This window comes from Chrysemys picta, chromosome 3 (assembly GCF_011386835.1).
Source record: "Chrysemys picta bellii isolate R12L10 chromosome 3, ASM1138683v2, whole genome shotgun sequence".
NCBI classification, from domain to species: domain Eukaryota; kingdom Metazoa; phylum Chordata; order Testudines; family Emydidae; genus Chrysemys; species Chrysemys picta.
In genome coordinates this window covers 84421516-84433905 of record NC_088793.1, presented here as the reverse complement: position 1 = coordinate 84433905, position 12390 = coordinate 84421516, and the positions used below count along the sequence as shown (strand labels likewise).

The window sequence follows — 12390 nt, the reverse complement described above, 5'->3', positions numbered from 1 at the left end:
AAAAAAGTTTCTTCTGCCCTTGAGGGCTTCTTTTCAGTCCACTCTCCGGGTCTTGTTCCATAAAGAGGACTACCTTTGAGAGTCTTTCTGGCTCTGGGATAGAGCATCTGGCCTCCAGGCTGGTTCCCCTGGAGGACTGTTCTCAGCCCGATAGGCTGTTCCTTGTGTCTTCCCCAGCGCTGATACAGAGCAATAGGCCCTCAGGCTGGTTCCACCCTGGAGTACCTGGCCTCTTGCAAACCCTGGTTCAGGGCTTTCCACAAAAGCCTCCCCATTCCCTGTAATTCCACTACAGACTGATCTTTCAGTTCTTTCATAAGGCCTAGGAGTCCATTCAGCTGTCACCTCCTTAGTCCTGTCCCCTCAGACTGGGAGGCAGCTAATTAATTATGGCACAGGTGTGTCTAGCCCCATCTCTCCTTAAAGGGGCCAATTACCTTGTGTGATAATCAATCCTGGTGAAAGAGTCATTCTATCTAGTTACTACTAACTGAAGAACGAGAAATCAGGATCAAGCCCTTTGCTTCCTTTCAAGCTATATATCAGAGAAGGAAGAGCCCCAGGATCCTAGAGAATCAGCATATCCGGCTACTCTCAGAGTTCAAGTTCCCAAGTTGCTTCTTTTGTGCTGTTTACTGAGAGAGACAACACAGGATTTGGACCCTTATTTTCAGTTTTGATCCTGTTGGGCTTGCACTGTCTGAGGAGTGGAGCTTTGAAATTTGGGGTTCATTTGGTCCCACAACTCAAAGTGAAATTCATCTGAAACTGCTGAGCTGAATTCATATTAAAAGAGGTAAAACCTGTTGGTTTAGATGTGAAACATTAGCCCATGCTCACCACCAGTTTTGGGCCCTGCCTATGACCAAGATTTCCATGTGAAGGGGGAATGCTGTGGGCTCGCAGGGCTGCACATTAAAAAAAAAAAAAAAAGTTGCCAATAAACTGCAAGCCTGCCAATATCCAAAATAATTAACACCGCAGTCAATTGGATGGATTTGGTTCCAGGCAAAATATTTCCATTAATAGAAAGTTGTCATTAACAGACTTGCTGTTAAAATAGGAACCTGCAACCATCTACCATCAAAAAGTGAAAATAACTGTCAGCAAAAGCAAAAGCAAAAAGCACCAGGTTACCAGAGGTGATACTATGCAACATCAGCAGGCCAGCCTCGCTGTAAAGTGGCATTTTGGTGCTGGGCTTTTTCCAGTCCTTCCCCTGAAACCTCTGACTGAAAAAAGATGGGAGGCACACACAGGTGCTGTAAAAGCTATTAATCAACAGCTCTCCCAGATCTGTGATGCACTCCTGGAGCTACAAAATTGTACCTCCAATGATACGGTTTGCTCAGAGGCAAAAAGACTGCAAGAGAAACTGTCTACTTATTCTTTCATGGTAGCCCTCACTGTGTGGTACAAGGTGTTGAACAAAATCAGCACAATGAACAAGCAGTTTCAGGGAAATGATATGGAGGTTAGTATGGAATGCAGATTAATACAAACAGCAGCAGCAGCCTTCCACAATTATCATGAAACAGGTTTCAAAACAGCAGTTGAGAAACCCAAAGAAATGGCACCTGACTTGGATGTAAAATGAGCATTTCCATTTATTCACTCAAGGGGGAGAAAGACAGTTATCTGAAGATGGAGGAGCTGATGGTGAAATGGATACAAAAGAGAAGTTCAGGACTGATTTTTTAAAAGTCAGTTCTGAACATTGTCATTACAGAAATTTACAGCAGGTTTAAGGAATTTTTAGCTATGTATGACTTCTTAGATATATTTCCCAAACTGGATGATGATGTTGGAAAAAGCATGTAAAGAATTGGCTCGCAACTGAAGCAGACTTATCAGCTAACTCAATGGATGAACTTGTGACATTAAAACGTATTTTGAATAAAGATGAAGTAAAAACTCTGCGTTAGATTCTGAACTTTATCATTAAGAACAAACTGCATTTAGTATTTCTCAATGTTTACACAGTATATCTCATGTATTTATCAATTCCTATTACTGTGGCTTCAGCTGAAGGCTCTTTCTCCAAGATCAGAAAGACTTATTTATAGTTTCAAATGTCATAGGAGAAATTGAGTACTTTAGCTCTATTGTCTACTGAAAGTCGAGTTGGACTTCACAGAACTGATTAATACTTTTGCAACCACAAAGGGAAAAAAAATTGTGTTGTAGTGATTCTATCTGCATACAGGGTGAACTATTTTACTTATTTTTAAATTTATGATTATTTACTTTGCCTGTTTCAGGCCACAGACTGATTTCTGGTTTAACTCATCAGTTATGTAACTGATGGTAACCTGCAGTGGATTCTACATTATCTGATTAAGTGTTTTGCTTCTACAGATATATAATTTCAGCAGGTATCACCACCAGTTAGGATTAAAAAAAAAAAAAATAGGGTAAGTGGTAAGCCAACCAGTTGTCATTTATTTTTATCAGTATCATATTGGGAGGGTCTTAGCTTTAAATACTGCTTCCTTTCTTTGTACTTATTAGTAGAACCATCTTGTCTATTTGTGGTGATGCCAACTGAAAAGTGAAAACTGTAGGGCACTTTATGACTTATCAATGCACAGCTGAATCCACGGTTATTTTAATGATTGACTTATTTTGTAAAAGTGTGACTTTCTAATTGCTGAGTAGTTAGTAAAGGTTTTACTATTTCAAGTTTTCCTATAGCACTTGCTGAAAAAACTAAAATACTGGTGTTTTGTTTGCTACATAAGCAGATTCCATTTGGAGGATTTTCAAAGAACAATATAAAACAGGCCAAAAAGATAATTTGAAGAGCAAGTACCATAAGACTCAAACAGTAATAGCAAAAAAAGGAAGTACCTCAGAAGCAGGAAGCCTACCAAACAATCAATGGGGTCACTGGATGAGTGAGATGTTAAAAGGAGCACTGAAAGAAGCCAAGGCCATTGAGGAGAAGCTAAATGAATTCTTTGCATCAGTCTTCACTGTAGAGAATGTGAGGGAAATTCCCATACCTCAGCTATTCTTTTTATGTGACAAATCTGAGGAACTGTCCCAGATTGAGGTGTCAACAGAGGTGGTTTTGGAATAAAATGGTTAATTAAACAGTAATATATCACCAGGACCAGATGGTATTCACACAAGAGTTCTGAAGGAACTCAAATATGAAATTGCAGAACTACTAACTATGGTACGTAACCTATTATGTAAATCAGCTTCTGTACCACATGACTGGAGGATAGCTAATGTGACACCAATTTTTTTTAAAAGGCTCCAGAGGTGATCCTGGCAATTACAAGCCAGTAAGCCTAACTTCGGTACTAGGCAAACTGGTTGAAATTATAGTAAAGAACAGAATTATCAGACACATGGATGAACATGATGTGTTAGGGAAAGATCATTACAGCTTTTGTAAAGGGCAACCATGCCTCACCAATCTATTAGAATTCTTTGAAGGGGGTCAACAAACCTGTGAACAAGGGTGATCCAGTGTATCTAGTGTACTTGGACTTTCAGAAAGCCTTTGACAAGATCCCTCACCAAAGGCTCTTAAGCAAACTAAGCAGTCATGCGATAAGAGGGAAGGTCCTCTTGTGGATCAGTAATTGGTAAAAATACAGGAAAGAAAAGGCAGTAATAAATGGCCAGTTTTCAGAATGGAGAGAGGTAAATAATGGTGTTCCCCACTTCAGGTGATCCGTTTCAGGGATCTATACTGGAATCAGTGCTGCTCAATATATTCATAAATGATCTGGAAAGGGGGTAAACTGTGAAGTGGCAAAGTTTGCAGACAATACAAAATTCCTCAAGATAATTAAGTTCAAAGCAGACTGTGAAGAATTACAAAGGGAGCTCACAAAACTGGGTGATGGGGCAACAAAACAGCAGATGAAATTCAATGCTGATAAATGCAAAGTAATGCATACTTGAAAATATTATCCCGATTATACATACAAAATAATGTGGTCTAAATTAGCTGTTACCACTCAAAAAAGAGATCTTGGAGTCATCATAGATAGTTCTCTGAAAACATCTGCTCAATGTGCAGCGGCAGTCAAAAAAGTGAAGTGAATGTTAGGACCCATTAGGAAAGGGGTAAATAAATAAGACAGAAAAAATTTGTAATGCTTCTATATAAATCCATGGTACACCACCTCTTGAATAATGCATGCAGTTCTGCTCACCCCACCTCAAAAACATACATTAGACATTAAAAGATACAGAGGAGGACAATAAAAGTGATTAAGGGTATGGAACAGCTTCTATATGAGGAGAGATTAAACAGACTTGGACTGTTCAGCTTGGAAAAGAAATGACTAAGGGAGGCTATGATAGACATCTAGAAAATCATGAATGTTCTGGAGAAAGTGAATAAGGAAGAGTTATTTACCCCTTCATATAACACGAGAACCAGGAGTCACCCAAAGAAATTAATATGCAGCAAGTTTAAAACAAATAAAAGGAAGTCTCTCTTCTCAATGCACAGTCAATATGTGGAACTTGTTGCCAGGGGATGTTATGAAAAGAATTGGATCTATCCTCCATGAATTTATCTATCAATGGCTATTAGCTACGATGGTCGGGGATGCAACCCCATGCTCTGGTTGTCCCTAAGCCTTGGACTGCCAGATGGGGGGACTGGATGACAGGGGATGGATCACTTGATGATTGCCCTGTTCTGTTTATTCCCTTTGAAGTGTCTGGCTCTGGCCATTGTCTGACCCATTATAGCCATTTTTATATTCTTCTGTAATTAAGCATATTTGTTAACTTGCTTTAAACCATGCACTTGCAGTTGGGGTTATCAGCCGAAATAATTCATAAATTAGGTGCAATGTATAAACTGTATCTCCCTTGCCTTTTAGTATGATAGATATAATAAAAAACAACATTATCAATATTATAATTAATTCTGTTTTAATTTTGGATTCCCCCACCCCAAGTGTGACAGGGAAAATTATACTTAAAACAGCACCAGACTAGAGAGTCTTCATTCTTTATATAAATTATAAATCACAGCAAAATACTGAAATAGTAGCCAAATTTTAAACTCTTAAAATCCATAATTTTCCAAAGGTCTAATTAGCCTCTATGCTTCTGGAAGGTTGTTTTCTTAAATAATGACATCCAAGGCCCCCAAAATACCCACTCTTCCCACCCCAAATAATGGGACTATAGAACCAGTCCTTACTGCAGTACTTTGCATATTAGTTTGCACAGTGCATTACAAATGTGCTGGACGCTATGGTAGAAGTGCTTCAGAAATCCTAAAATGCATTAGTAGAACCACTATTGTAAGTTGTGCTGTGTGTGGATACATCAGAATGGTTCTTCCAAAACCATTGGCTGCTGTGGCTGCTCTAAATGGTTAAAAATGATGCAACAAACCATTTTATGTAATGAAATTTCTGAAATGGCTTCCTCACTTAGGATAGATGCACCCTAAGGGTGCCTTTACTGTACAGTTAGTCCAGGTGATTGGCACCCAGGTGTGAGCAGCCACTGCAATGCCCTACATGAGTTTCTCTGTCTTCACTGGTGCTACTGTCCCTTGTGTGTATCACTAGGATTCTGGGAGTATTTCCCAGGGTTCTTTGTACTGCAGGAAGCTGAGCCTCTGATTCTTTTCCAGTGAGTTATGGGAGGACATGTCTGTCCTCCTGAGCAGGCAAGGGGAATTGTGGGAAGGCACTGGAGAACTATCAGTACTCAAATGTCTCAGCCTGTACCCTCAATGAAAAATATACAGGTTACCAGCCTGAATGAAAGCAGAACCCAGGCTCTAACCCAGGTGTCGGCAACCTTTCAGAAGTGGTGTGCCGAGTCTTCATTTATTCACTCTGATTTAAGGTTTTGCGTGCCAGTAATACATTTTAACGTTTTTAGAAGGTCTCTTTCTATAAGTCTATAATATATAACTAAACTATTGTTGTATGTAAAGTAAATAAGATTTTTAAAATGTTTAAGAAGCTTCATTTAAAATTAAATTAAAATGCAGAGCCCCCCCGGACTGGTGGCCAGGACCTGAGCAGTGTGAGTGCCACTGAAAATCAGCTCGGGTGCTGCCATAGGTTGCCTACCCCTGCTCTAACCCATACCTCTATCTCTGCTAGCTATCATGGGTTCAAGGCACCACTAAGAGGTGTGAGAGGTTTGTGTGAATGAATGGGAGTTGGGTTAGGGGCAACACCCAGGTAAAAGCCCAGGCTAACTTTGCAGTGAAGTCACACCCTAAGAGAAGGACGCAGCTGCCAGCATTACCACCAAAGCAGTGCTCTTCAATAAAATAGTCTGGACTGTAAGAGTTTATACAAGCAAGACAGTTCTTGCTTTAACAAGAGGTCTGGCTGGATGAATCTAGGGCTGGGCTAACTAGCTGCAAGAAGTTTGGAGTCCACCTTAAGGAGGGTTTTGATTAAGCTTTTACAACCTTGTTCTGCAAAACATTACTGAACCCTAAAGGTATATTTATTTTTTAATCTCTTGCAATTCTTTTCATGTAAGCAATTTTTTCTAGAATGTCAGTTTTCAACTGGAAATGCTGTTCTGGGAGAAAACAGAAGTTGACAGCTAAATAGGTTTTGTTCATGAATTTTTGTTGTTCCCGTCACTTAAAGGTGCACTCCCTTCTCTCATCAGCAACCTTCCTTCCATAGATCAACCCTGCAATAACCTCTCCACAAACTGAGCTAAATGGGACTATGTGATGGACTTAACCCTATCACCTGGAAGGTAAGGGAGAGAACCCCACTTAGTCATGTGCCACACCTGGGTGGATGTGTGATTAAGTGTCTCCTGGCTAGAGGAAGTGGAGTTATGCCTTATAAGTAGACCAAGGGGGCTCAGCTGTGCAGAAAGATTGCCAAGGAGATAGGTGTCTCTGGTGGAGAGAAGCCCTGGGACAGGGTTTAACAGTCAGGAAACAACAGAGGAAGAACACTACAGGACCACATTAGGTTCCAACTGGGCAAACCCTGAGGTAGAGCCAACAAGAGAATTACAGTGAAGCCTGAGAGGAGCTGAAGGATTATACATTTGAAAATTTGTTTGAACTTAATTTGGGCTTGTTTGTGCTGCCCTGGAAGAGTGTTAGATTTTCATGTGACTTGGCTGGAGGGCGAAACCACAGAACATGCAGAAGGAGAAGATGCAGGCTGACAGAGAATATTGCAGGTTCCAGGGAGCCTAGTAGGTGCCAGATGATGACCCCATGCAATACTGCGACCAGAGAAGAGGGGGTGCCCACAAAAGTATGCTACTACAGGCTCTTTTGGGATTACATCAAAGCTGCTCCTTACTCTGCTAGAGGAGATGGTGTACGGTGATACATGGTACTCCTCCTATGGGATAAGTGTACTAGATCTAATGAATTTTGAACCTTCAGCAAGCCAAGGAGCAAGACATTGAAATTGGAGAATCAAACTCTAATCTATTGTGTGGCAACACGGAGTCAACCCTGAATGGTATCTCAATGCCAAAAAACAGTACACAAAATACATTATGCTTTCTTATTTCCTCCATTTGAAAGTTAAACAATAAAATTAGATTATTTGCCAATAACTGGAATGTTCTTATCAAATCATCTGCACAGTTCCATACTCAGACTTGGTGAAGCACTTGCATAACTCCAAAGAATGGGGAAAATATAGCAGAAATCCAGACAGGGAACAACTGCTTATAACGTAGAATCATCATCTAAAGCCACTTCATTGTGATCAAGACACTTGATATCCCTGATCAGGATTTTTTCACCCGAACTTACTTCTTAATTCCTCCTTCTTCCTTTAGTATAGCCCGTTTGTTCTTATCCACAGTAAGGTTTAGCAGAACTCCACAGGCAGAAAAGCAGACATCTTGATGTTTGGCATCGAGCAAAGCAATCATGAACTTGTATACTGGATTGTACAGCAGGAAACAAAATCATCCTCAAGAAACATGGACTTGCACTATACTTATTACATTTGTATGCTTAGAGGACAGTAAGAAACATTTAACTGAAGCACACAGAACTACCTGAAAATGTTACCTGATGACATATTGTTTGTAATGTTGCTGGAGTAGTCTGAGATTGGATATCAGCCATAACCCCATGAAGTTTGAGTATGGAGGATTCCCCTAATCCCGCAAAAGGAATTCTGGTTGCCTTTTATATTTGTGTTTTCATATTAAATTGCTATATTTTTACTGTTGGTTTTGCCAAACAAACTAAAACAATACTGCAATTTATTTTTCAGTTAGCAGTACTACATCCTGATATTGGAATGAATCGTAGGGGCAAAATTTTCAAACTGTGATACCTAAAAATTAGGTACATAAATCCATCTTTTGGGCACCAGAGGTGTTGAACTCCCATTTACTTCAGTAGGAGCTGCAGGTGCTTATCACTAGGGCTCCGTGTCTGTCACGGAGGTCGTGGAGGTCACGAACCTCCGTGACTTCTGCAGGGGCCAGTGGGGCTGCCCAGGGCTGCCCAAGCAGTTGGCTCAGGCCAGCTGCTGGAGTGGCCCAAGTGACAGCCACACCAACTGCAGCTGCTCCAGCTGGAAGCCCAGGGACCGCTGCTGGCTCCATGGCTGCTCCGGCAACCCGCCTGGGGACTGCTGTCTCCGGGCTGCTCCCGTGGTCCGTGGCCCCTGGCAGCCGGTGCCACTGGCCCTGGGCGCACCTCCCCCCCATATTTAATCACAGATATTTTTAGTGTAAGTCATGGACAGGTCAAGGGCCATGAATTTTTGTTTATTGCCCCTGACCTGTCCCTGACTTATTAAAAATAACATGACTAAATCGTAACCTTACTTGTCACCTCTGAAAAAAATCAAGCCACTTATATCTGGATGCCTAAAAGGGGGTTTAGGTACTTACTGTCAGGCACCGAAGTTTGAACATTTTGTCTGTTGGGCCTAGCAAGAGTTACATCTGAACATGCTCCTAGCCTGGGGCAGAGCTCCAGATAAGAGAGAAATGCCATTACAGGCCAAGAAATTTAGAGAGAGGCGGTGTTTAGTTAAACTTTTACAAGATACTTTCTCCAGATTGCAAAGATCTGGCATTTGCCCTAAAGCTCCTCTGCCATGAAAAGGAAAAAAAGTGATGAGAATGCTGGCATCTTACACCTCACCCAGAGGCAAAAGGGAGCTCTCTCTTGGTGAAGGTGACAAATGTTTTAAGATGCATGCCACAGAATGCTGTGCACACTGTCACATGTGGGAACCAGAGACCCACAAATATGAACCCTTATGAATATTTAAGCTGGAGTTTCATTTTACACAGAACTATTGAGGACATCTAGTCAAAGTGAACTTTAGGAATCGGGGGAGCCAGGGGAAAATTTCAAGACTATTTATTATTATTTTAAAGAACAAACAATTTCTGCGGGTGTAGATTTTTTTCCTTGGGTGAAGAAAAATGTATTCCCACACTCATTATCTAAGTTTTAATAACATTCATCTAAATTAAACCAATAAATGCTGTTTATGCTGTAGCTATAGGATTTTCAGTGCCATATTACATGCTTGTATGTTTCCAGTTATAGATGCTGAGTGGCACAGGTGCCTATCTAAAGAGCTTACACAGAATCACTACTAATGCAAAAGTAACTTACCCTTCCTTTGTATGATGAAGTCACAGATTTCAAGGTATTGGGAAAGATTGCCAAAGACTCTAACAGCCTCCAGAATTCCATCCATATTGCTGCTCATTAGCAGCTTTAGAAGTACTATTTGTTTGCAGAGAAAAAAAAAGGTAGAGTTATCATTACTTATAATGTATATAGCACCAAATGTGCCACTAGGGTCTTTACAGATACACGGAGAACCCTTCAAGGCAGGATTCTCAAACTAAATGGACAAAGTAAACATGGGGGGGGCTGGATGAAAAGACAGGACAGACAGACAGAAAGGTGATACTTAGAGAACATATATTGTTGGTTCCATTTTTAATCATCTGTTTAGTCAATATTTCCTTGAAAGGAGGAGTAGGGTTTGTGTTTTAAGGAGGGATGTGAAGGGGACAATGGGAAGACACACCCTGAACTGGCTCAGAGAAGAATTTCCAGACACAGAAGGTGGATTGGATCAGAATGGTATAAGACTATACACACAGCAGTTAATTTGACAATGGGGGTGCAGTGAAGGGGGTAAGTGGAGGAGTGAAATGAGACTAAAGCATACGGATCTGGCAGGAGCTAAGTTGTGTGGGCCTTTGAGACTTGTCATGGGGAGAAAAGCTGGTGAAGAGAACTGAAAAAGTGCTATGCATGGTTGGAGTGATGGGCAAGGTAGATTATTTTGCTCTGTTTTTGCTGTGATGTTTTGAATGGACTGAGGTGAGAATTCAGAAGGCCAAAGAGGAGGCAACTTCCATAGTGTAGGAGAGAAATGATCAGGGCCTGGAAAGGGGGATTTTGCAGTGGTAACAGAGAGAAATGAAGGATTCTCAGACATTCTAGTGGGAAAACTGCAGGATTTAGGGACTGTTTGTGGGAGAGAAGACGAGGAAATCACAGGGAATATCAAGATTGCAAGTCAGTCTCACCGGAAGGATGGTAAAGTTGCTGACAGTTATAGAGAAGGGAGGGATAGATGATGATAAATGCATCCCTTATTCAGCTAATATTCCCACTGATGGCAATGGAAGTTTTGTCTTTGTTACGGACTGCAGGACTGGATCCTTAATCACCCAAGATCTATCAGGGATGTTACATCTTTATATAAATACAATATTTATATTAAAAATACAAATCTTTTCTTAGTAACTAGTTTGTGCCATCAAAATATCTACATTTAGAGAGGTGGTACTGTTTAGCAATAATCATTCAACTACAAATCTTGCTTCCCCATCAGCTCTCTGTAAAACCGGATACATTCTAATGGTGTTATCAGCATTAAATGTCCAACCATTTTTTTACTCTCATTTTGAAAAAAAGTGAACTTAAATGTACACTACAGTTCTATGAATGAATAATGCTTTTCCTAAGTACAACAGATTGTCAATAAAGTGATTCTGATTACAGAAATAGAAACAGTAAGCTCTACATAGCATATGACAGTTCATATAGTATCTGCTCCCTGTAGGCAAAAAATGGTTACTAACCTGTTCTAACTGTTGTTCTCTGATATGTGCTGCACATGTCCATTCCACGACCCATTCTCCTTCCCCTCTATATCAGAGTCTCTCCAGTATGAAGGAAATGAGAAGGGTTGGGGGCAGCTCTGCCATTTATACCATCATACAGCAGCACAAGGCAGCAGAGGGCACATGCACCGTCCTGACAACGGTACATGAGTGTGCGCACTCCTGACGTGGAATGGATATGTTCAATACATCAGAGAACAACGGAAACAGACCAGGTTTGTAATTTTTTTTTTCTTCAAGTGATTGCCCATGTCCATTCCACTTCAGGTGACGTACAATCACTTCAATCTGGAGGCAGGATTGGCATCTACATGAACAACAATTGAAAGACTACACATCTAAATCTGGTGTCATCTCTAGACCAGTGTTTCCCAAACTTGGGACGCCGCTTGTGTAGGGAAAGCCCCTGGTGGGCTGGCCGGTTTGTTTACCTGCCTCATCCGCAGGTTCGGCTGATCGCAGCTCCCAGTGGCTGCGGTTCACCGCTCCAGGTCAATGGGAGCGGCGACCAGGACGTCCCTCGATCCACACCACTTCCAGCGGCTCCCATTGGCCTGCAGCAGCAAACTGCGGCCAGTGGGAGCCGCGATCGGCTGAACCTGTGGATGGGGCAGATAAACAAACCGGCCCGGCCCGCCAGGGGCTTTCCCTACACAAATCGGCTTCCCAAGTTTAGGAAACACTGCTAATGAGAAGCAAAAGTTTGCACTGAAGACCAAGGTACCGCTCTACAAACGTATAAAATAGGCACATGGGCTGGAAAGGCTGCAGAGGCATGTGAGATTGGTTGAATGAGCTAGCACCCTATTTGATGGAGTCACATTGGTCATGTCATAGCACTAACGTATACAAGAAGAGATCCACAACAAGGTTCTTTGAGATGAGTCCGGAAGGCCTTTCATTCTTTTCTGCAATTGCCACAAACAATTGTGAAGACGATTTAAAGGGTTTAGTCCTGTCCAAGTAAAATGCTAATGCTCCCCTAACATCTGATATGCACAGTCTTTTATCATCCTTATTAGCATGAGGCTTAGGGAAGAAATTTGCTAAATAAATTGTCTGATTGATGTGGAAGTGAGAAAACAGTTTGGTCAGAAATTTTAGATGAGGACATAGGTATACACTGTCCCTGTAGAAGACTATTCAGAGGGTCAAACACCAAAGCTCATAATTCACCCATTCTCCTGATGAATGTGATTGCCATCAAGAAGGCTACTTTCATTCAGAGATGGAGCAATGAACAAGTAGTCAGCAGTTCAAAGAGAG

General features: G+C 41.3%; 1 protein-coding gene across 6 annotated transcripts in view; it reads right to left on the bottom strand.

Annotated features, from left to right (window-relative positions):
- Window positions 1–12390, bottom strand: part of ARMC2 (armadillo repeat containing 2) — a 157971-nt gene that overhangs the window by 48756 nt on the left and 96825 nt on the right. For 5 of the 6 annotated variants that reach the window (XM_065590190.1, XM_065590191.1, XM_065590192.1 and 2 more), the window contains 2 exons: window positions 9593–9706; window positions 7754–7886 (listed from right to left, as the gene is read on the bottom strand). In XM_065590190.1, coding sequence (XP_065446262.1) covers window positions 7754–7886; window positions 9593–9706 — 247 coding nt within the window. The remainder of the gene's footprint in view (window positions 1–7753; window positions 7887–9592; window positions 9707–12390) is intronic. The other variant, XM_065590195.1, reaches the window with a different exon arrangement.